Below are 23001 nucleotides of genomic sequence, written 5' to 3'. Positions count from 1 at the left end.
CGAGGTCGGTCCAAAGCTACCGTGGTGGGGCTGGCGTGGACGGTTCGGCCTTGAATGTGGGGCGCATACAACCGGCTATCTTCGGCCTTTATCGTGGCCCTCCCCTCCCATCGAGGTGCGGAATTGGCAAGTCTCGGGAAAGCTCCTTCCCCAGTTTGTAAAACCGAAGGCAATGACGGCAGCAGGATGGATCTCTTATTACTTCCCTCCCCCCTGTGCCGCCCGAATCTCACATTGTGGCCGTGTGATTCCCCAACTTGACGTCGTCGACCGGTTCAACCACGACCGAACAAGAACAAAAACAAAAACACAAACACAAACACGAGCACGAACAAGAACAACAACCACAACGACCGTGCCTCTGCGTATCTTCCTCTAGCTTGGAGCTACCGTCACGATGCCCGTCACTAAGTTCGAGTTGGAGGAAAAGTACCAATATCAAAATGGTTTCGACTCCTACTTTGAGTATGCCTGCCTTCCCGATATTGAACCATCCACCACAAGTTCGCAACGTCGCTAACCACTTGCCCCCCACGCTCGTGTCTCAGGTCCGAAGCTGTCCCCGGCGCTCTCCCCGTCGGTCAGAACTCTCCACAAAAGCCCCCACTAGGCCTCTACGCCGAGAAGCTCTCAGGCACCGCCTTTACCGCACCCCGCCACGAGAACAAGCAGACGTGGCTCTACCGCATCCTGCCCGCCTGCTCCCACCCACCCTTCGCCCCGGCCCCGGCCCCGAACGAGTCCCTCGGCCTCGGCGGCGAGCCCTTCCGCAACATGCACTACATCCCCAACCAGCTACGTTGGGACCCTTTCGACCACGACCCCGAGGCCGACTTCGTCTCGGGCCTACACCTGGTAGCCGGCGCCGGCGACCCCGCCCTCAAGCAGGGCTGCGCCATGTACGTCTACGCCGCCGGCCGCTCCATGGACGACCGCGCCGCTTTCTACTCGGCCGACGGCGACCTGCTGCTCGTCCCGCAGGAGGGCGCCCTCGACATCCGCACCGAGCTCGGCCGCCTGCTGGTGCGGCCCATGGAGATCTGCGTCATCCCGCGCGGCGTGCGCTACCAGGTGCGGCTGGCCGCCGGCGACGGCTCCCCCGCGAGGGGCTACGCGCTCGAGCTGTTCCAGGGCCGCTTCGTGCTGCCCGAGCTGGGGCCCATCGGGTCCAACGGGCTGGCCAACGCGCGGGACTTCCAGGCGCCCGTGGCGAGCTTCGACGAGGACTGCGGCGCCACGGCCTCGGACGGGCCCCACGAGTTCGTCGTCACGGCCAAGTTCAACAACGCCCTGTACCGCACCGCCCAGCGGCACACCCCCTTCGACGTGGTCGCCTGGCACGGCAACTACTACCCGTACAAGTACGACCTCGGCCGCTTCAACACGGTCGGCTCCATCTCGTTCGACCACCCGGACCCGAGCATCTTCACGGTGCTGTCGGCGCCGTCGGAGCGGGCCGGGACGTCGGTGGCCGACTTTGTCGTCTTCCCGCCGCGCTGGCTCGTCGGCGAGGACACCTTCCGCCCGCCCTGGTACCACCGCAACACCATGAGCGAGTTCATGGGCCTGATCCGCGGCGGCTACGACGCCAAGAAGGGCGGCCGCGGCGGCTTCGTCCCGGGCGGCGCCAGCCTGCACAACGTCATGAGCGGCCACGGGCCCGACGCCGACAGCTACGAGGGCGCCCGCAACGCCGACTTGCAGCCCGCCAAGGTCGGCGCCGGGAGCTGCGCCTTTATGTTTGAGAGCTGTCTGATGGTTGGCGTGACGGATTGGGGGCTGAAGACCTGCCAGAAGGTGCAGGCTGCGTATTCGGACCACAGCTGGGGCGGTGTCAAGGTGCATTGGAAGAAGACGGCTGGGGCTGGGGGTGCGTAACTGGGGCGGGCAGGGAGCCCCTCTCGTTGACTGTAAGGATATCAATTAGCAGTAACATCTCAGCACAGCATAGCCGTTTGGTTCAACATTATGGGTATTTTCTTCCACAGCTCAGCTCAACAGTAGCATGCTATGCAGGTATCTTTCTTTTCCACCAATTCTCCCCGCCGCATGAAAGCGTTTGATGTACTCCATATCCGTATTATCACGCCCAGTATGGCCACGCCCGCAATCCGCGCCCCTTTTTGTCTGTCATGCGGTATGCTCAAATAAATGAAGGACGCCGGCGCCAGTTTGCTCCAAACAATGCTTCATATGCTCCAACCCCCCGCTCCGGCCCTTGCCATGTGTATCCATGATATGATGCAAAAATGACGCGCTGTGGCGTAACCCAACACTTTATAAGATATCGAGAGTCGTGCTCGTCACGTTGTGACTTCGTCGTCGATGCGATGTCTTGCCGCTGTGCTTCCGCGGCGGGGGATTGTCGTGTAGGATCGCGAATGCCATACCGGAAAAGGGGCGTCCCGGCCCTCGCCAAGTGCCTGTTAGGTTGGGTTTTGGTAGCACAAGCTGTAGTCGCCAGTTCCATTCCCCTGTCTCCGGTCGATGAGACATGGCGGACTCCCGGCGAGGTTAGGCAGCGCAGAGAGGGGCCCATCCCTGTCACGACAACGCCATGCCGCCGGCAGAACGTAGCAGCACTACCGTGTGCGTCTGCTCCCCGACAAACGTTTATCCCCCACCAGGGTGGCAGCCAGCCGCCGCGTATTTCGTGGGCTCAGCCCTCCAAAGATTCAAGTCTTCCTCCCGAGCGGGATACGTATCGCACCCGTCTCGAGAAAAAGAACACACAACCAACAGCGCGCTCAATCAACCGGCTTCCTCCCATGCACCACATTGAGCGTAAAATACGAATGCACGCCCGTCTCCATAATCGCCCTGCGAACCTCCACCAAGAAAATCTCAATCTGCACGGGCGTCCAGCCAAGGGCAGTAAAGGGCCTGCGGCTGAGCCCGCGCAGGCCGTCCATGAGGGCGGTGCGGAGGAAGAGGCCGCAGAAGCGCATGCGCTTGTCGCGGGCCCAGACGCCCACGGGGCACTTGTGCGTCGTCCGGCGCACGTCGGCGAAGCCCGCGGCCCGCATCCGCTCCGGCAGCGTCCCGATCGCGTGCGCGTGCGACCCCAGCACCGCCATCCCCGCCGAGATGTAGTGGATGTAGTCCCGCAGCGCGTACGGGGTGTCGGGGGTTAGGGTGTCGTCGTCCGCGACGGGGATCGTGGCGAGTTCTTGTGCCTCGAAGTAGCCGCCGGGCTTGAGGTGGCTGGTGAGGGCGGTTAGTATGGTTGGTTAGGTAGGTACGGTGGATAAGAGAAACGGAGGGGCGTACCGCAATGCTCGCTGTAAGAGCGTGTCGACGTCTCGGACTGAATGTAGGGTGTGGCGGATGTGGATGAAGTCGTACTTGTCTTCGGGGTCGATCCAGTCTTCTTCAAAATCGTCGACGAAGAAGTGGACGTTCTCGGGGACATAGTTGGGCTGGATGGGGGAGAGGTCGATGCCGGTGATGGCCGAGTTGGGGTATTTGTCGGCGACTGGGTGCGTTAGCCTGGTGATTCGCGCTGCTCGCCAGCGATGTCTGACGAGACCTCGTTTAAGGACCACACAATAACTAGATAGCCGCAGACTCGGCTTGTCTCAAGTTTCACCGGATCTTCGCGCCAATGAAGCGAGACACAGACGCGTCTCTCCGTGGATAGGCACACCATGTGAGACAGGTGCAACGGGCGCACAGTCTAACGGTTTGCTCAGACGATCAGGGAAAGAAAAGTTCAAATCACTTACGCTCCATCGCCCAGATTCCTGTTCCCGTGCCTGTTGTGCGCAGTCAAGTCAGCCTGTGTTTCTTGTGCCAGTGGGCGGGACTCCGCCATCCATGAACCGCAAGCAACAACCCATTTGAAACTCTTTGGACGCGTTGTAACGCCGTCTTCCGCTTCCCATCCCACACGCAATCAACCACACAATCAATCCATCCCCATTCCTCCTCTTGCCAAGCCGACTCTCCCCCCTCTCCCCCTTGAAGAAGCGACAACCAGAAAAGGGGAAAGGATACGACGAGCCAGAGCAAGAAAAACAAACCGACAACGGAAAGAATCCCACAACGGCAAGAATCCAACCAACAAACAACAAAAAAAAAAAAAAAAAAAGGAACCACAACATACCCAAATCCAACACCTCCCCCCCAGCCTCCAGCACCTCCCCAACCGGCGCATAGAAATACGCGCCGCGGCACAGCATCAGGGTCATGGTGTGCTTCATGTCGTCGCGGTTCTGCTCCGTCTCGTCGTTGGGGAAGGCGTAGCGGCCGGCGCGGTAGGCGTGGTAGCGCAGCCCGCCCTCGTACACGTGGTCGCGCACCGAGCTGGTCATGGAGGCCGGGTACCGCGACATGTCGCGGTCGAAGTCGAACGCCGCCGCCAGGTCGAAGCCGTCTTCTCCGTTGTCGGCTTCGCGGCCGGCTTCTTCGAGTTCGGCGCTGGTCATGGGTCCGAGGGGCGAGGCGGCGTTGTTGTCGCCGTTGTTGTTGTCGTTGTTGTTGTTGTTGTTGTTTTCGCACTCGCTGCAGTGCCGGGTTGGGTCGGCGGTGTTGGTGGGCTGGGCGTCGTCGGCAGGGGTTGGGGCGAATGGGGGTAGTGAGCCGGTGGTGGTGCTGACGGTGGCCGCCGCCTTGCAGTTTCCTTTGCACTGGCTCCCGCTGCCTCTCAGCATCGCTTCCCGCATGGCTTCGGCGGTGACATAGAGCTCTTCTTCCGGGGTTCCGTTCACGTCGACGGCGATATGGGTTGAGCTGGACGAGGGACGCGGAGACGAGACTACCTCGGAGGGTGGGTTGGGGTTGTCGTCCGAGTCCATGGTGGATATTGCCTGAGCGGGCAGCCTGGTGTGGGCCTAGTCTGGAAGGGGGGTGGTGAAGGGGCTGTGTCCCGTCGCTATTGCAGAAGGGGCGCGAAGTGACAGCGAATCGAAGGGGCAAAGACCTTTCTTGGCCCGGCTGCCGTCGGGTCGCGGTGGCTCGTTAAGGTAGTTACGTGGAGTGGTACAATGGGGCGAGGTGCGAGGTGTGTCCTAGTTAGATGGAGGGCGGCAAAGGCGGAGCGGAACAGAAGACTGTGAAAGGCCAGAGGGCAGACGGCAGAAGGCAGAAGGCAAAGGGCTGAGCTGAACGACCCTGGATCCCGAGAGTCTGGTAACGTGTGGCCCGAGAAAAAAGATCAGGAATTGTCATTGGAAGCGAGGGAGGGGAGGGGCGGGCTGGTTATTGGCGAGCGGTTCCCACCTTTGGCCCACTGGTTTGGTTCCGTCCCGGCGGCTTCCTCAGTCCACTCCGAGAGCGAAACAACACCGGGCCTTGGGCCATGCAGCACGGGAGGGGAGGGGAAAGCGGGTGCTGGGATCACGGGTGGACCCTCCCCGTTCCGTTGACAGGGGATATTGTTGCGTTGCGCAATAACTCCATAATACTAACTGACGGGATACCCGGGGATTACTTCCTGCTCGGCCTCCGCTAGTCACTGTGTAATCTGTACCTGCTCCAGCGTGTGTGCCCAGCGAGACAGGGAGGGTGATAACGCTGTGCAGTTGTGCAGCTGTGCTATGCACATCACATAATGGACCCAAAAGACGCCATCGGCGTGGGGCATCGCGATGCATCGTGATGAATCGTGGTCAATCGTTGTCAATCGTGGTCAATCGTGGTCAATCGTGGTGAGCAACAAGCGACAGACTTCCGGAAAGAGCAAAGCCGTCCCGCCAGCTCGGACACGGTTCGTCGCCACGGTCGGCATGCCCCCTGGTTGGCCACAGATGGCGGTGAGGGAAAAGCTCGAGTCCCAACAGTCTGGTTGCATGCCTTGGCGAGGACGTCCCGGTGGGATGGACTGGGATGAATTGGGATGGGTGGGTCGTCTCACGGTGTTTGACAATTTGTTCCAATGTTCTTCCCGCTTCTAATCGACTGGGTTTTGAGTGCCGAAATGAAAGATGCCTGTCAGTCGCGGTCGCTGCGGCCAGCGCGCGAGTGCATCCAAACCTGGAGCCTGGGAACTCGGTCGGCAGGAGCAGCTTTCCCTGTTTCCCTGTGGTGTCAGAGAATGTCTGGGTCTGACGCACATCCAAACCAAATGCCCCAGCAGAGTGGGACGCGGAAAGAGCAGGACCTGATCGGAGCGGAGTCTCGCATGTGGCGCCCATGGGATGCCGAAATTGAGATGGCAGGGGAAGCGCGTCCCAGTTGGCTGGGCCCAGGTGGGGCAACAGCTTGACTCCACGGTCTCCACCCACCCCCGACGCACTTTCCAGTCCGGTTCTCGGTCGCCGTTGAAAAGCCAATCGCAAAAGGAAACGACAGCCAAAATCCGTTCTCTCCACTTTCCCAGACGCCGGTTCTTGAGCCACCGTGCCACCGACGGAGAGAGCGGAGGAGTAAGACGAAATGAAATTGTCTGACTCCTCTCTCGTATTTTTGGTGGAGTGAAGAGTCGGACTCGATACTTGGGGTATCATTCAAGTTGAGTTAGTTAGAGAACTGGGGAACGAACTGGGCTGGTTGGAGAAGGGGGGGGAAGAAACGAACCACTCACCAATTCGGCGATTGATGCAGGCGAGTTATCAGGCACTTCTCAGACGCGTTTCCCAGCTGCGGTCTCACACCTTGTTCAATCAACACTCAGGCTGCCTGCACGACAAGCACAGGCAGCCGAAAGTCATCGGCTAGCGCGAGGCCCATCAGCGAATGGTCAGAACTCAGGCTCTTCGAAGGCGGCGCTAACGGGTTCTCCTGCTCAATTCCAGGCGGCACCTTCCGTCCGGGCAGTCAGCAAATTCTGCAGCCGGGAATCCCAGCGTTGCATTCTGCGGCCGATGGCATCCATTCAGGTCGTGGAAAGTCACACCGTGGCCCATATTCAGCACGGCAGAGCGAAACCCGGCAGCGCTCAACCCGCCGAAGGCAACCCCACCACTGGCTCGATGGGGACTGGCGGGCATTGACGGGAAGCTGACGTCCAGTCAAGACAGTTTCCTGCCTGCTTCGTTGTTGCAATGGTGACCGTGTCGTGAACCAGCCAGCCGTCGAGGCGGCATTTGGCCTCTGGGGTCCGGGCACCCCCGTTTGATTTTCCCGGATCAGCGGATCGGGAAGCATTCACTCAAGAGCAGTGAGAGTCCCTTTGTCAGTTCAAACACGCGGTACGGTTTGTCCAGGTCAAGGTATGGGCGTACTTCGTACGTGTCCGTAGAGAACAACAAGAATGTGATGATCTTTTTTTCCCGACGATCTGTTTTCCGAACCTTTAGTTACTCTCCCCATCCTTCGGAATCGCGTCCAAGCGCCCCCGAAACCTCTGGGCCATCCTCTCTTGGGTAATTCGAAAGACGTCAGGGAACCACTCCCTCAGCTCCTCACCATCCCGGCCCTCCATCATCTCTACCAGGGCTCTGGCGCACTCCCAGCACAAAACCATGCCGTGCCCCTGAAAGCCGCAGCTGGTCCACAGCCCGCTCTCCCCAGGCACTTCCCCCACAAACGGGAACCCATCCGGGCTGAATCCCATGATACCAGTCCACTCGCTCCTCACCCGTCCGTCCGGGTCATCTTCCCCCCAGTCAGGTCCAAAATACCGCTCCGTCGTTTCTCTCAGATACTGACTGATTTCCCCGTTCATCGCGCCATCATCCGTCGTCCCGTATTCCATCAACCCTTCCTCCTGTGCCCTCGCCAGACCGCCTCCCATGACAATGTCCCCCGCGAACCTCGATCCCTCCGGTTGCGAGACCATGTATTCATAGCCTCTCCCATAAATAAAACTGTACGTCCTATCCAAACACCCACCGGCCGGCATTCCCTGCCCGGGCCTCTGTGCTGTGACCTGTCCGCGGAGCGGGACAACCGCGCCTTGGAACTGCCGCCACACGCCGGCCGTATACCCGTTGGTGGCGAGCACCACCCGCCCGGCCCTAACCACCCCCCTCTCCGTGCTCACTTCCCATCTCTCTTTCCCAGCAGCAGCCGCAGCAGCAGGAGAAACAGCAACAAGCCCCGTCACCGCCGTGCCCGTCTGCAGATTCAGTCCCCTCTCGACACACGCCCTCAGGACCCCGATCCCGAACTTGTACGCCGAAAGCGAGCCAGCGAAGTACCCGACCCCGCCCTGCACGCGCTCCTCCCGCCCCTCAAACACCCCATCATGCACGGGAAACCGGCGCAGGACCTCCTCGCGCGAGTACAGCGTGTACCGCCCTTCCCCTCCGTCTTCCGCCTCTCCCTCATCGCCTTTTCCTCCTCCCTCTCCCGCCCCAACGCCCTCAGGTCCCTCACTCTCACCAACGCCCTCACCACCATCTCCTCCCTCACCAACCCCAACCCCAGCCCCAGCCCCATCCCCAGCCCCACGACCAGCACCCTCACTATCAGAAGGGAAAGGAGGAAAAGCCGCCCTCAACGCCGCCACCCCCTCCCGCGCAGCCGCCCACTCGGCCGGGTCGTACACCACGTCCAGCGTGTCACAGGGGTGCAGGTCGCACGGGACGGCGTGGGCGCGGGCGAAGGCGTGCACGGCGCGGATGTTGCGCAGCTCGAGGCGCGCGATCTGTTTGGCGATGGCGCGGCTGTGGGATTGGGTGTGGTGGGCGAAGGTGCGGTAGCTGGCTGCTTTGGTGTGCCCGCCTGTGGTGGACAAGGGGGGGTTAGTGAAGGGTTGGGGAGGGGTGGTGGTGAGGGGGCTTGGGGTGGAGGGTTGGTGAGGGTGGTTGTTTAGGGGGGGTGAGTGGGAGTCATACAAGAGGGGGGGGTCAGGAAGGGAGAAGTGAGGGAGCGATGCGAGGGAGGGCGATGAGAAGAGGAAACTTGGACAGTTGAGGGAGAGTTACATACCGTTCCGCCCCGTGGCGCCTGAGCAGGCTTGTCGGGCCTCGAGCATCAGGATGCTACCCGGGTTCGGGCCCTGCAACAAACCCCATGCCACGGCAGCCCCGGTAATACCGCTACCAATGATTACCGTGTCGGCGGTATCAGGGAGTTCGGCCGTGCTGCGGTGGTCGGCGAGTTCATCGGGCGGGTCTTGCCAGTAGCTGACTGTCGGGTTGGCGCATGGGAGGGAGACGGGGATTCTGGCGCGTTCATCCATTGTGAAGGTCAACCACCAGGAGTCGATATCGTAATTATTCAGTCGATAAAAGGTAGGTTGGCAAGAGGCGTTACAAAACAGTCTTTGGATGTTGAGGGTTCGTCGGCGTGTTGGGAGCGGGGAACGACGCCCGATGGGCAGTGGTTGGTGGAACGAAGAGGCCGTGGGGGTCCGTACACTGCCACTTACACACTACACATCGTGGGTCATTTAACAAGGTACGGACGCACGAGATCATTCGCAAATCCGTATAGCCAGGTCCCCGCTTGTAAAGGCATGTAGTATTTAACGATTTGCTGGCTTTATATTTCATTCATGATTCGCCCATCGAGTATTTAATTACTTGCTGCCCATGGCAATAACACGAAGCAGGGCAGAAACCAACCAGTACAAGCATGGCCCCAAAAACAAGACAGTTCCTAAGGAGTATTTGTGGCCTCGCTCCGGTATCCTTCTCCAACCACCCTAAACTACCCCCTAATGCCTCGCCGGGCTCATACTCTACATCCCCTTCACCTTCTCCAGGGTCTTATTCTTCAGGCTCTGGTCGGCCTTCTTCGTTGGCTGGGTGGACGGCGTCGAGCTTTTAATCCCCCCCGGCGGGGAGGCTTTTATGGTAGAGTCATCCGTGTTCTTGAGGTCACCAGGGTAGATGGTCATGGTATCGTTGGTGGTGGTCTGTTTCTTGTCCGCCATCGTTTTCGGTATGGTTCCTGAGAAGTAGGAGGATTGATGTCTCGTCGGGAGAAGTGCCGGTGTAGTGTTGGTCTTAGTATTTTGGAATGGTTGAGTGCTGCTAAGGTGGAATAAATTCATGGGCAATGAATTGGGGCTCCGCAATATTTATGCTGCTTTTCTTTTCCAGTTAAGCCTGGCTTTTACGCCTCGAATTCACCGACTCTACTCAGCAAACTGTTGTTCCCTTGCCATGGAGAAGTAGCCTACAAGGCTGTTGTACCATTTCTTTGAACCCGAAAGACAAACGGCAAGGCCTGGCTTTCCCGGGTATCTGACGCGTGGAGGCACAACATAGATAGTATGGTGCCGTGTCAACCACCTAGATCACGCTATCCTTTGTTATTTGGCTTGGGCTCAAGTCCTCCACAAGTATGTACACGCAGGAAATCAAGACATTGAAGGCCTGGATCAACTGCCTGGCCATGTGACGCTTTTGAGGCGTACAATATGTTCCAGCACAGAGTAGCAACATGATACACTCGTCCTTTCAAGTTACACCTATGATAGTCAAAGTCGAGATCTTTATTTAGATGTCACTTCTACGAAGCATTCTAATTCGAAAGTACGCTACGCAAAAAGGAACCGCCCCAGCTATCTCGCTCCCTCTCCACCAAGACCTCCGCTCAGTAGAACCAATTCTTCTCCCTCCACAACACATTCTCCTCCCTCCACGTCTGCACAGCTTCCAACCAATCCCCAACCGCCCGCAGCCTATCAATCACCCCCAGCACATCTTCCGCCAACCTCTTCTCACCATACTCCCTATCATCCCCCTTATCATCCCCCTCCCCCTCCCGCCCCCCAGCCCCAGCCCCCGCCCCCCTCACAGGGCACAGCCGCAGCTGATCCAGCTCGTCCAGCATCTTCTGCATATCCACCAGATACCACAAATTGTCCACCACACCCTGCATCGCCGCCTCCTCCTCGCGCTCCACGCCGACCAGCCGGTCCGCCGACGCCGGGTCCAGGTTCAGCGCGGCCAGGCGCCGCTGCTGGCCGCGCCGCCGCGCGGCGTGCGCCGGCTGCGTGTCGAGCATCTCCTCCGCGTAGAGGGTGAGGCGCGTGATATCCCTCTGGGCGATGCCGATCAGTGTGGGGAGGTAGCGTGGGTCGGTGGGGCCGATGATCCAGGGGGTTGGCACCTCCTGCTCTTCTTCCTCCGAGTCTGAGGGGAGGGGGCTGGTGGGGAGGGCGTTGGTGAGGTCGGGTAAGTAGGGCGGGGTGAGGAAGCTGTCGCCGGTGGTGGATGATGGGGAGATGGGGGAGAGGGGGGGCTGGCTGCTGTCGGTTTCGTACCCGTCGGTGTCTGGGTTGGGGTGCTGCTCTTTCAGAAGGGTGAGACCGTCCTCTTGCGTGGTGCAGATGCTGATGGGCTCGGGGTGGTGGGTGATTACGGCCATGGTGTTGGCGTTGGTGTGGGTGGAAGTAGTGGACGGGTCGGATACTCGCAAGAGGAGGGTCGGTTGGTTATGAGAGGACTGTTCGGTTTTCGAGAGAATATGCCTGTTGTTGACGTGGTTTTATATAGCTACTGGCCTCCTACCTACCTATTCAGTGGACAGGTTAGACAAAGCTATTATCCTGGGTAGTCTTGCGAGGAAGGCTTACCAGGTCCATCGTTGTTCTATACGCTTCTTTGTCCGTGTTCCAAAGAAACTCCCTCTCGATCCGCTCGTTATTTGTGCTCCGTGTACAAACGCCGTACTTCCGGCGCCGTTCATATTAAACGCAGCCATCGTCCCCCTCCTCATAGCGGTTGGGTTGCAGTGCAGCTCCTGGTGACTTGCAGTATGGACCCTTGCCTGTGTCTGTCGTGCTGTTCCTGTCCAAAGTGGCTCTTAAGAGCGATCGAGTCCGATAATGTCTTCGAGGTGTGCCATGGCCCAACTTGAATGTTCTCCTCCTCTCAGTCGATGCTTGTGAGAGCTCCGCGTCGTTTGCGTTGTTGGCTTCGTCGGTACCGCGTAATAAATCGGTCGCGCTTTATCCAGTCGAATTAAAGGCATAGTAAGGAATAGAGACGGCACCTACTATAGATAGTGGATAATTAGTTAGTTGTTTGGCTAGTTTCTGCAATGATAGTATCATTCGGTCGGGGAACCGCGACGCCGACTACCTTACCTACCACCGACCTCCTTACCTGACTACCTACTTGCCTAGGTGCCTACCTAGGTAGCCAGGCGTTTGGGCTCCACGATAGCGACAAGGCCATGCGCAAGCAGAAGCTACAGCACTGCTGAAATAGATGGCCGTCAACTGGGCTGGAAAGACGGTCGGGCCAAAACAACAAACTGCCGTTCTGAAACTGGGACCGGTGTGCGCTGTTCGTTGTGCCGGAGGTGGACGTGAGGCTCGATGCTCCCAACTCGGCTTCACCTGGAAAACGATAATCAACTCCAGAATATCTTTTGAACGGTAGTGACATGATGCCTGTAGGTGGCAAGTACATCTACGGCATGACGAGCAGGTAGCAGCAAGTTAATTACATGACGGCCTCTAAAGCTCTTGGCTTTCAGTTCCTCTCTAGGTACACGTTCGTCCTCCTCCTCCACGTTACCTACCTAGGGTTCCCTCCCCAGCTCAGCCACTACTATTAACCGACCGTCCTCTAATAATCCCTTCGGTTTCCCGTGGCTACAAATCCAAGCAGGAGCATAGTGAACATGGGGCGTTACACCAGCAAAGACATCTCTGGAGCGGGCAAATGTATGTATAGGTACATCTTCGATCAACAGACCTTGTATTGTGGGCTGGGTCTTGGGACGAGGCCGCTAAAAGAATCACTGCCCGGGCAACTGACGTTCTCGAGATGGCCCGGGCCAACTGTCCTTCAACCGGTCCCCTCCTCCTTCCCGCTTTCGGGCCTGTTTACTTCCCGAGCCCTTGCCCTAATTCTTCAACGGACGTTTTCGTTGCGCGGACAGGGCGGCGGGCACGAGGTATAAATTCTCCTCTGCCACTTCTTTCTTTCTCCCCTCTTCCTCGAACTCTTCTTCCTACTCTTCTTCCCTAAATCTCCTCCATCCTCGGGCATCTTCTTTCTTCTTCCCACATCCTCCCATATTCTTCTTCTCCACGTATTATTTAATTACCCTCGATCTTCCTGCTGTTCTTTGCTCAGCTATTGTGTTTCTATTTACAATACCATCATCCTTTTTCACTCTCGATCAAGTTGGGGGACTTCCTCCTCCTCCATCTTCTTCATCCATCTTCCTCCGCTTTCTCCCTTGTCCTTTGTCATCGTCATACACCATACCATTATTTGCTCTTTTCTTTTCCCCTTTAAACCATCGCTCTCTTCCGGCGAGCCCTTTGCTTCCTCATGGCCAGCTTGTTGGCGACCAGGAGACATGCTAGACCAGCGCCTGACGCGACGCGACCCCGGCCGATTATTTGAAAGACAATCAACAGAGGAATAACATCGCCCTCTCGTCTTCTCTTCCTTTTCCCCTCGTCTTCTTCAAGTTCGGCGTCTTCACGACACCCAGATTGCTGCTGATCACCCACCAACCCTTTCAGTTTGTCAGGCGGTCCGTTCTGCACACATCAATGGTATGACCCCCAACCCCTTTCCTTTTCCTCCTCTAGCACGCAAAATGATGGTAAACGGTATACCTTTGAGCCCTCTGGCAAATGATTACAACGTTATTGCCTCTGATTCTCTTCACTCCCCTTCTTGAAGCCTTTCTCCCACAAAAGCGATACTTTACTGACTTCCTACCTAGGCTGTCTTTATTTACAAGGCCGTGACTCGGCCTTGTCCTATGAATCAGTCACATTTTGCTCGAGTAAGTCACGCTTTGCGAAGCTGTTCTTCGTGGCCGTCTCTTTCTCTTTCTCGTCCTTCGTGTCTGACATCATTAGCTAATTGATTTTCAGGTCTCTAGAAAACCAAACAAAGTCCATCCTTTCCAGCTCTCACACAAGCCGATTCCCGAATATCGCCAACAGCCCAGCCTCGTTCTTTTCAAAAGTGTTGCCAGCCAACAAGGTCGTCGTCGATATAAGGCTCACTGTTATCCCCACCGCGCGGGTCCGGCACACATGGGATCACGATCCTCACTGCGTCTCGCACACAGGATACAGGGCCGAGCCTGGCATCTTACTATTCGTCACTCGTCACTCATTCAAGGGTCTTTTGATCGGGCATTCCACAAAGCAAACTATCAGCCGTCGGCCCTTCTTGGATGCGTCGTTCCTGGAGATAAATGTAAGACACTCCCCTCTCTCGCCATCCTTCTCAGCCCAACAACTCCAACTCGGAAAGCCTTCCCAACCTCCCCAGCAACAAATCGTACTCTTCATCATGGTACATACAGCTCCTGTGATGAACACCTGTGTGGACCATAAGTAGCGAGGAGCATGGGGTCCACTCCGTCGCGAAGGTCCGCACACTCCCCGAGGCACCCGGTGCCAATGACGGGAACTCTCACTCAACCTCTCGAGCCCGCTAACCCCGGCCTCAGAGGCGAGAGATATTCTGAGGAGCAACCAAACCCTGCCAGTCCGTCCCTCCTTCGCCTCCCCCTCCTTCCCTTCCCCTGCCCGCATTTTTCTTTCAGTCCGTCCCAGCATCGTTGGATATGGAGCGTGATCTGTATCCAACGTTGGCTTTTTGTGTTTCTTTTACTTATCTTTGCTCCCTTCCTTCCTTCCCTCCCCCTTTCCTGCGGGTCTTGACCAAACAAACTCCAATGATGAACTAGTCCTTGTACGACACGCGCAAGAAGTTTGGTCAATTTCTTGTGTCGTACAGCGGTTCCCGGACGGCCAAGTGGCCTGATCTGGTGGGAACTCGCGGCTTTCCGGTCCCAGCGGTGGTACCGGAGACAAAGCCAGGGCATACTGAGGAGCCAGTCTTTTTTTTCTTTTTCTTTCTTTCCTGTCTGGGCTTGGTCAGCCCGGCATAGATGGCTTGTTCATTTGCTTTCTTTGTTTTGCGTGTTTCCGTTCCATGTTTTCCCATCCACCAACAATTCCGATGGTGATATATAGCACTTGTGTGTGGCCGGGCGAGTGCTTGGGCCAACCTTGACACAATGGCGGACCAGAGACTCTCAGCATGTGGCCACGGGTCGCTGGACTGAGAGCTCTAGCTCGTTGAGCTTGGTTGGGACTGGGTCACCCGCCAAGAACTCGAGGTTGCTCGCTGAGGAGCAAACAGACTTGATCTTATGTTTTCCCAACCTTCGGTTCCAGAGCTGACAATTCCCAGGCTTTCTTCCCCCTTGCAAACCGACTCGACCTTTCCTGATCTCGCGCCAACGGTTACAACAGCACATCAATAGCGGGGTCGGGGGTGGAAGGTCACATCACCCATACGGGGAAATACGGGAGCGGAGCTGGGCATGTAGGGTTACAAATATGGGCGCTATGAAGAGAAATGGGCGAGTTAGGTAATAGAATCTCATTACCCGAGTATTGTTCATACATGACCATTTCGTCGGCCATCTTCCCGTCAAGTGTGCTGGAGTACTGCCGCTCAGCGAGCTTGCGGGGCATAGGGTAACAGAAGATGGCCCGGCATCCCACGAGACTACATGAATTGAAGCCTCCTTGGAGCTATGTTTCATTCCGAAGAAGCATGGGTGCACCCGTCCTCCTTCCCCGGCCCAGAAATGCCTTGGTTGCAGCTTCAATCAAGTTTCTCCTTTTCCGATGTTGTCGTCACAAGGTGCCCGCCTCGCGGTGATGATGGAAAGTAAAATGTGAGTTCTCTGAGCAGTTGAATTAAGTTTGGGTTATTGTGAGTGAGGGAGAAGGATCTGTTTTGTTGGCGTGCTTGCTTAACTTCAGCAGTTTTGATCTTTCTTTTTGCGTACTCAAACATATCTACCTATGTACCAAGGAAAACTCAACCACCAACGGTTCATCTCCGATTCAGCTTTCAGGTTGTTTCTCCCCATCCACGCACCAGTCATGCCAATATCGCCAGCCACCGTTATCCCACGGAAGCAGTTCTCCGCGAGGAACCTGTCGGCCTCGGCGGGATTCTGTTCCCATTTGAGCCAGTCATATTGCCTCGGGTCGGCGACGTACGTATCAACGTTACTCCGCTTCAAAGCGCAATCCGTCAGCTCTTCGGGGATCTCATCAAGGTCCCAATCCCACCGCTCCCCCCAACAGAACTCGATGATTATCTTGCGGAGGTAGTGCGAGTCAAGCCATCTCTCGTCCTCCACAGCGGCATCGTCGTAATAAGTAAGCGCTGGATGCGGCCAGGTCCAGGCCCGGCTTAAGTCGACGAGTTTTCCACCCATGTAGTTGAAGACGGTGACATCGCGGACGAGGATTCCCAGCCTGTGGAAATCTTGCAGGCCCCCCCACATGCCGGTAACGTCCGAGGGGCGGAAGGGGACAAAGTCTGTCGCGAGCTCTTTGACAATGGCCCGGATCGGGAGATGGCGTGTCTCTTCACTTCGGCGCCAAAGATCGCCATCCAGCTCGGACTCGGTGATACACCCAACAATCTTCGTCGTAATCCTGGCTTCCTGTTTTGGGGTAAGAAAAAGGTAGCCGTGGGCCGGAACCGCCAGATCTTCGCGGCCTTCTTCCTTTAGCCGACCGTAGGCACGGCACTCGCAGCTGAAGGCATCGAAGTAGTCGACGTAGAGCTGGGGGGATGCAAGTTCGTACTCGAGTTCGCCAGCAGCAGTCTGGTCGATAATAAATGCGGCCGTTGTGAAGTAGAACTGGGGCAATTAGCACGACGAGTAGTAAAAGAGGACGGCATTTGGCAGATACACCATTTTCAAGGCATAATGTGGTCCAGACCGGTTGATCCGAACCTCCCAGACACGTCCATCTTTATCGCTGCTTGGATCACCGAGCTCCTTGATGAACTGGATGGCGGCGCGCGCGGTTGGAGTGAAGGGCACAAGCTTAGGGCCTGGCACTTGGGGAAGAGACTCGGACGGTATAAGCCCGCGCGTGCGCTGTGACATGGCGGGTCGGTAACTGCTGTCCGTCCAGTGTGTGTTTTTGATGTGAAATGTGAACGGACGTACCTAATTGGTATTCTGTACTGTGTGACGAGCGCTCGAGGGCGAGGCCTGCACGGAATAATCTGTACTTCGTTCTAGGCAGCCGCACCCTTTTCCCCTGGTCTTCGGGAAACCGCTCGCCTGGGATCGTTCACACCAGTCTGGCCAACATTTGATGGCCCACTTGATCCCAGTGCACTTGATTTCAAAACTGCAGCGCCATTTTCTCGAATGCAACTTCCTCCCATCTAATCACTTATTATCGGGAAACACCACCTAGGCTGTTTGTTCGACGGGCTTTTAAACCCCCGTCTCCTTCCCCCCCCGACCCCCACCTTTTTTTTATTGTCTTCACCGGGGAGGTACCTACCTGCATTTCCCCGTTTCACGCTTCCCCGGACATCGAACACTTGGATCTCTCGAGCCACCACAATGTCGAGAACCCCTTCCCCGTCCCGCGGCCCTACCCTGTTGCAAATACTCCAGCGGCCGAATCCAAAGATTGAGGATGGCAACTGGGATGGCAGCTGGGATGACTCAAGCTATCGCAACTCAACTGATGTCTTCGACGAAGTGGAATTCGACAGCGACCATCCATCGGTGAAACCATGGGCAGACTTTACCTTCGAAGCCATTTATCTAGCCTATGGACATCTTCTTGAACAGAGGATGGCGGCGTTGAAACCTGGATATCAACCTGTGCCTCCCCCATCGCCCGGACAAGGCCTTACAATCATCGCGACAGAACATGATGTTGATCTATTAGGCCAAGCGTGGTCGGTCAATATCGTGAGGTCCCCCATCGCAGCGGCAGCGATTCAACTGCGTCCCCAGCTTGACATACAGGGGCCCAGCGAAACCCCGAAGACCACACTCGGTCATAAAAAGGTCACGTGGGTGAAACTTAGCACTGAGTCCGAAGCCAGCGTTGATTTCACTCCCGACTGGGTAAGTGATCTCTCTTTCCCTCTCTCTTTCCCTCTTACTAACGGACACACCTGCCTCTTAGACAATCCTTGACCTTAAGGCCAAGGTCCGCTACCGCGAGGATGATACCGAACAGTCCGAGAAACAGCTCACCTTTGCCGTTGGTGATAGCAAGCTCAAGCAGGAATGGAAGTCGCACTGGCTCGCCCTGCCGGACGGTGACCTAGATGTGGCTATGGACCTACCGTTTGGCTCAACCGTATCAAAAGTCAGCAGCGTCGAGAACGAACGGCTCCTTCCGCTACGGCAGGTTGCCACATACTGCCGGTTTGCTCAGACTCGGTATGCCTTTATCATAACCCAGACCGAGTTGGTGGCACTTCGAATTCGGCGACTCCCGAGACAACCAAGCCAGACTGCGCTTTATGCAGGTATCGAGTATGTTTCCGTCCCCTGGGACGCCACAACTGGACTCACCGTCAATCTAGCCATCTGGGCTCTCGGGTGCATGGGTATGAACGACGCCCACCGCGAGATGGAGTCGTCTTTCCCAAAAGCGCACGCTGCGCTGCCGTCCATGGCGAGGCTCACCCGATGGAAGCACGACGCCAAAAACCAAGTGTATGAGAACGCCATCTCAAAGCGCCGTATCCCAGAGGTTGAATGGAAGAAGCTCGACACCCGTTTTGTCCATCTTGATGAGAAATCCGGGAGTAGTTTCACCGGAGACTTTGTCCCCGCCTTGCAGAGAACGCTCGTCCCGCCCCCAACATCCACTCCTGGCCGCATTGATGATATCCAAGGGAACTTGAATATGGGCGGTTCGGAGTCATCCTAATTACCCGGTTAGGGTGAAATATACGACGGAAAAGATACTTTTCGGGTAGTTGTTTATCATTTCTTTTTCTTTTCCTTATGCTGTTGTTGTCCCTTTTGTTTTGTTTTGCTTTCTTGCTTTTATTTCTGTGTTTTTTTCTTTGTCTTGTATTTGTCTTTTGCTGTCCTTTAAAAGATTTGCAATAGACACGCCAAGGGCTCCGTTATGTTTCTCACAATCAACCTCCTACGTAGTATCTATTCTAGGCCTAATGACCACCAAAAGCCTAAGGTTGAGGCCTTACTGAGATCAAGATTGTGTCACCACGCCCTCCACATCTCTATTACCTTCCCCTACAACTATCACGGGGCGGGTTATTGCTCACAAGACCTTTCTAGGGCAACACCATGCAGCAGCGACCTTGCCGCCAGGACCTACAAGAACTTTGGCAAGGCTCGACAAGCCGGCACATGTCACCAAAGCAGACCCGGGACATGACAACTACCTATCGACCAGCGACCACCGCATTACGCACATGTGAGGTAGCACAAAGCCAATGGACAAGGCCCAAACATCCGAAACAAGGCTTGCGAGTGCATCAAGCCAGAAGTCCTCGGCCGGTCGCGGCGACGCATGTCGATCTCCGTCCGCCGAGGATGCTGCCTCAATCAGCCAGGCACCAGAGGACGCGTACTCTGAGGCGACTGGGGTCGGCTTGGCTGCAATGTTGGATGTCAAATGCGCACACACCACCGTACCTGACTGGTTAATCAGCAATAGGCTTTGGGTTTGCCAGAGACATCGACAGTGCCTCTTAGCTAGCTGCTAACTGCTGCCTTGCGGATAGTACCTACCTACCTGTACCCGAGGCAAGCGACGCCTGTTGAATGTCTCCGTTCGTACTGAACGCCGTCTCACCATGGAGGTCCAGTCGCTAGAGGAGGAAATCAAGGGCAAGGGATTGTCGTGCGTGGGGTTCATTTGATGTGTTGGGAAGATACCCACGTGGCTCTGGGTTTGCTTGGACTGTGATGTCTCAGCATACCGATAAAAAGGGGGGGAGGCCTCGGAATGTGGTGTACCAGAATCCCAGGGAGACGGCGGGCTTGGGGATGCTCCGATATCCGGTAACACACTTGTTATGTCACGAGTAGTTGACTGCGTCAAGTGGCTAGGGCTGAACCCAGCGATGGAGGCGTTGGAAAGAATTTGAGCAAAGTTACATAGAGCAGACCGTAGATACTTCTTTTGTTGTGTGGACATTTTCCAATGAGCCCATGCTTTAAATCCACCTATCTTCGGAGACAACAATTGAAGTGGCAATGCCGATTACAATGGTAAGCGCCCCGGAGACCAATGAGCAAGGAATATCAGGACTACACACTCACCACAGACGGAGTCACACGCACCAAAGACAAGTCATACGCACCAGAGAAGGAGTCACTCGTAAATAGACAATATAGGGGCCAGCCATATGCAAATGGGCGACAAGTCAACAACTTAGCATCGGCATGGCATGAAGCCTCGTCCGAGTCCCGTGACGGGTTGCCTCTGCAGCTTGTGAAACAAGCTCGGCCTATCACACAATAGTAGGACGAAGGTCCAAACACAGACCTTCGAGGAAAGGCACGAGGAAAGGCAAAAGGAAGCCCACAGTGCCTTGACACGGTGCTGGACCGGCCTCAAGTGACCTTCAGGCCCGACAAGGAGAGAGTCATAACTTTTTTGAAGGGCGTGAAGGTATCACGTCGGAAGAAAGGGGGGGCTTCGTTCAGTCACAGCCATGCTGTGCAGACCCTGCAGTGCCCGGGGAAGAAGGCCACCCGGCACAGTCACTGGAGGGCCAAGCATCCGTTGAAATGACCGACGTCCACCGAAGTGAGGCAACTAGCCCGTGACTGGACGACCTCTCTCGCCAGGCATGATGCCATCGAATTGTCCGTCCAAAGTTCTCAAATCAGGCGAGGAGAGCCCCGACGATAGGCGGACCACCACAGCGAGAGACATGCCACTAGGAGTGCTTGACCTTGGGCATCCTGCCCCAGTAGCACCAAGGCCTTCTCGGCACCACACCGACACTTGCCGCAACGCAGATCAGCACTCAAAAGGAACAGACGGAAAGAAAAAAGGAGAAAAAAAAGTCCAGGCCCTAACACTGCAACACTTTCTGCAGGAACGGGCGGGCTCCGTCATCGTTGGGTCTCAAGGCATCGGACCAGACATCCAGATAGGGCGGATGGGTAGACGCCCTGCTCATGCCCCTCCTGCTCCTGTGCACTGCTGTTGCCTAGTCACCCCATGCCCATCGCCATCACCACACCCGTCGCCAGCCAGACAACGAGCCGGGTCGGCTCAACGCCGGGACACCAGCCCCGTTCCCACGTCCCCCACCTCCCAAGAATGGAAGCAAGGAGAATCGGCAACGTAACCGGCGCCGGCACAGCCCAGTCCAGCCAGCCCTTGAGGGCAACCGGGTGTCAACCACCACCACAGAGTGGCGACGGGGGGGTGTGGGCGGTGCAGTGCCGGTGCAGTTGCAGCCGTGTTCCAACCCCGGCGGGCAGCCGGAAGGGAGAGCGCGGCGAATCGCAGGTGCGGGATAAGGTGAACAACACACACACGCACACACACACGCACACCGCCCAGAGGTCCAGACGCAGAGAACGGCGCCAGACAGGCGATGCCAGAGCCAAGGGGAATCGGCGGTCGAGGCGAGGCGGTGTCGTGCGGGATATCGGCCCTCTCACGCAGGTCGCACGGGAGGCGTGTGAGTCACGATAGGGCTGGGCGGTCGGGTCAACCGTGGTGGGGGTGCCGTGAGGCTGGGACGGGCTGCCGGGATGATTGCGAAGCTTCAGAGATGTCGCTCGGTGGCGGGCGTCTTGAGCATCGTCATGGTGAATAATCATCATGAGCTGCCTCCGTGATGGCGAAAAGCACGGCGGCTTCAAGCAAGACCAGCCGAGGCATCTCGGACCCCGTGACCACACTGGCGGCAAGAAACTGAGACGGTGAGTCAACGCTGGCCGTCCGTGGCAATGGGCAGGTGAGAAAGAGAAAGCCCCGACCCCAGCCACAGGGCAAGCAAACCTATTGCGGCCTAACGCGCGCTTCAGAGGCCCCGAGCCCCGATCTCTCTCTCCGAGCCGACACACATGCGTCGGATATGGAAACCGGGTGTGTCGCTAAAATTGTAAGAAAAGGATGAATGGAACCGAGTGACGCAGCTTTCGTCCAAGCGACAAGAAATTCCCTCAGTTTGCCGGAAGCCTTCCGTTCAAGGGGTGCCGTCGTTTGTTTCTCGAACGTTGGGCAACAAATCCCAAAACCGGGCCTAATCCGAAGTCGAGGTCAGAAGAAGACGGTGGACCGTGCATTGTATTTTCTCGGGAAGCACAGCCCCAACGGTCTGTGGCTCACCACCTCACCCACACCGAAAATGAGAGATCGGGTGATCGGGTCGGTCCTTGGAAAGGGCCGGAAGAACTGCTCGTCGAATCAGGGACGGTGCCGGCTCGGCATGTGGAGTTTTCCAAATCCTGGGTGGCGCATGGAAGAGAACGGAGTGACAAGGGGACCCAGGGGACGTTCGAGCCACCATGTGGCTCGCCTGGAAGAAGATGGAACCAAACGCTCGGGATCGGGGCTTGTCCAACTTGAGCCTGATGGATGAGGCTTGCTTGCAGGCCATCTCCAGCTGGCTGCCAAATTCCCCGAACCCTCGCCAAGGGGCCCACCTGGAGAAGATTATGGCCCCTGGTTCGTCTCGACCAGAGAAGTCGGCTCTTGGCAACCTGCGACTCTCATGTCTGTGCTCTTCGTTGTGCATTGGGCCCTCTGCGCGGCGATGCACTCTGCTGCGTGACACCGAGCGGCCTCGCTGATGCGCTAGTGCGCGCATGGAAAAAGGGGAAACCGGATGCAAAGTGCGACTCGAGGCGTGTAAGTGGTTGGTGACTCGGAGCAATTGAGATCTGAGAACCCAAATCCCCCTTTCTTTTCCTTGTTCAGCTGCACTGCATCATCAACCGGAGTTGACAGCGGGCTTGGAGAACCCCTTGCTCCATTGGGCTCAACATCCTGTAGGAATACCCGGAAGCTCACTCTACACTCCTGTGCCCTGGCATGCGCTTTCGGAAGAGGGCCAAATGTCGCCTCTCGCCCTCACCGCTGACGAATCCTTTGCGGTCCCGTTTGCAGTCCCGTTTGCGACTTGTTTTCATTGGTTCGAGCTTGGAGTTGAGGGCGCCAACTGGGACCTTTGCGGGCTGGCATTGGGCGGTGATGCCGGGCCATCTGACTGAGAGTGCGCATCGGAGCGGGGAGACTCACTCCTTTTGACTGGTTCGGGAGGCCTTCGGGGCATCATTCCGCATGGTGAGACTGCCTGTCACACCTCAACGGCCTCCATCTCCACGAGCAGTGGTCTCGGCCAACTTGAGAAGAAGAGATCTTGTTCACGTGTTTTG

General features: G+C 56.9%; 6 protein-coding genes across 6 annotated transcripts; 2 read left to right on the top strand and 4 right to left on the bottom strand.

Moving 5' to 3' along the window:
* Positions 1-3: 3 nt before the first annotated feature.
* B0H64DRAFT_406732 (Homogentisate 1,2-dioxygenase) lies at positions 4-2002 on the top strand. The gene is made up of 2 exons (XM_062804525.1): positions 4-465; positions 549-2002. Exons 1-2 carry the CDS (start codon positions 398-400, stop codon positions 1876-1878), a joined length of 1398 nt encoding a protein of 465 aa, XP_062655979.1. The 5' UTR covers positions 4-397; the 3' UTR covers positions 1879-2002.
* A 641-nt stretch (positions 2003-2643) lies between these two features.
* B0H64DRAFT_229093 (S-adenosyl-L-methionine-dependent methyltransferase) lies at positions 2644-4904 on the bottom strand. The gene is made up of 4 exons (XM_062799700.1): positions 4106-4904; positions 3726-3755; positions 3271-3475; positions 2644-3204 (listed from the first exon to the last, which is right to left on the bottom strand). Exons 1-4 carry the CDS (start codon positions 4794-4796, stop codon positions 2748-2750), a joined length of 1383 nt encoding a protein of 460 aa, XP_062655978.1. The 5' UTR covers positions 4797-4904; the 3' UTR covers positions 2644-2747.
* Positions 4905-6840: 1936 nt separating this feature from the next.
* B0H64DRAFT_365377 (FAD dependent oxidoreductase) lies at positions 6841-9395 on the bottom strand. The gene is made up of 3 exons (XM_062801875.1): positions 8815-9395; positions 8350-8607; positions 6841-8181 (listed from the first exon to the last, which is right to left on the bottom strand). The coding sequence occupies exons 1-3, from the start codon at positions 9065-9067 to the stop codon at positions 7235-7237; spliced, it is 1458 nt and encodes a 485-aa protein (XP_062655977.1). The 5' UTR covers positions 9068-9395; the 3' UTR covers positions 6841-7234.
* A 1008-nt stretch (positions 9396-10403) lies between these two features.
* B0H64DRAFT_467447 (uncharacterized protein) lies at positions 10404-11236 on the bottom strand. Its single transcript, XM_062807717.1, has one exon. The coding sequence runs from the start codon at positions 11203-11205 to the stop codon at positions 10429-10431; it is 777 nt and encodes a 258-aa protein (XP_062655976.1). The 5' UTR covers positions 11206-11236; the 3' UTR covers positions 10404-10428.
* A 4349-nt stretch (positions 11237-15585) lies between these two features.
* B0H64DRAFT_365373 (kinetochore Sim4 complex subunit FTA2-domain-containing protein) lies at positions 15586-16757 on the bottom strand. Its single transcript, XM_062801874.1, has 2 exons — positions 16552-16757; positions 15586-16497 (listed from the first exon to the last, which is right to left on the bottom strand). Exons 1-2 carry the CDS (start codon positions 16747-16749, stop codon positions 15628-15630), a joined length of 1068 nt encoding a protein of 355 aa, XP_062655975.1. The 5' UTR covers positions 16750-16757; the 3' UTR covers positions 15586-15627.
* Positions 16758-17128: 371 nt separating this feature from the next.
* B0H64DRAFT_228976 (uncharacterized protein) lies at positions 17129-18847 on the top strand. Its single transcript, XM_062799698.1, has 2 exons — positions 17129-17736; positions 17798-18847. Exons 1-2 carry the CDS (start codon positions 17221-17223, stop codon positions 18551-18553), a joined length of 1272 nt encoding a protein of 423 aa, XP_062655974.1. The 5' UTR covers positions 17129-17220; the 3' UTR covers positions 18554-18847.
* Positions 18848-23001: the final 4154 nt, after the last annotated feature.

The sequence above is a fragment of the Chaetomium fimeti genome (assembly GCF_033439085.1).
Source record: "Chaetomium fimeti strain CBS 168.71 chromosome Unknown B0H64scaffold_7, whole genome shotgun sequence".
In the NCBI taxonomy this organism is placed as follows: Eukaryota; Fungi; Ascomycota; class Sordariomycetes; order Sordariales; family Chaetomiaceae; genus Chaetomium; species Chaetomium fimeti.
The sequence above is the reverse complement of the archived record's forward strand: the minus strand, read 5'-3'. Positions and strand labels throughout refer to the sequence as shown.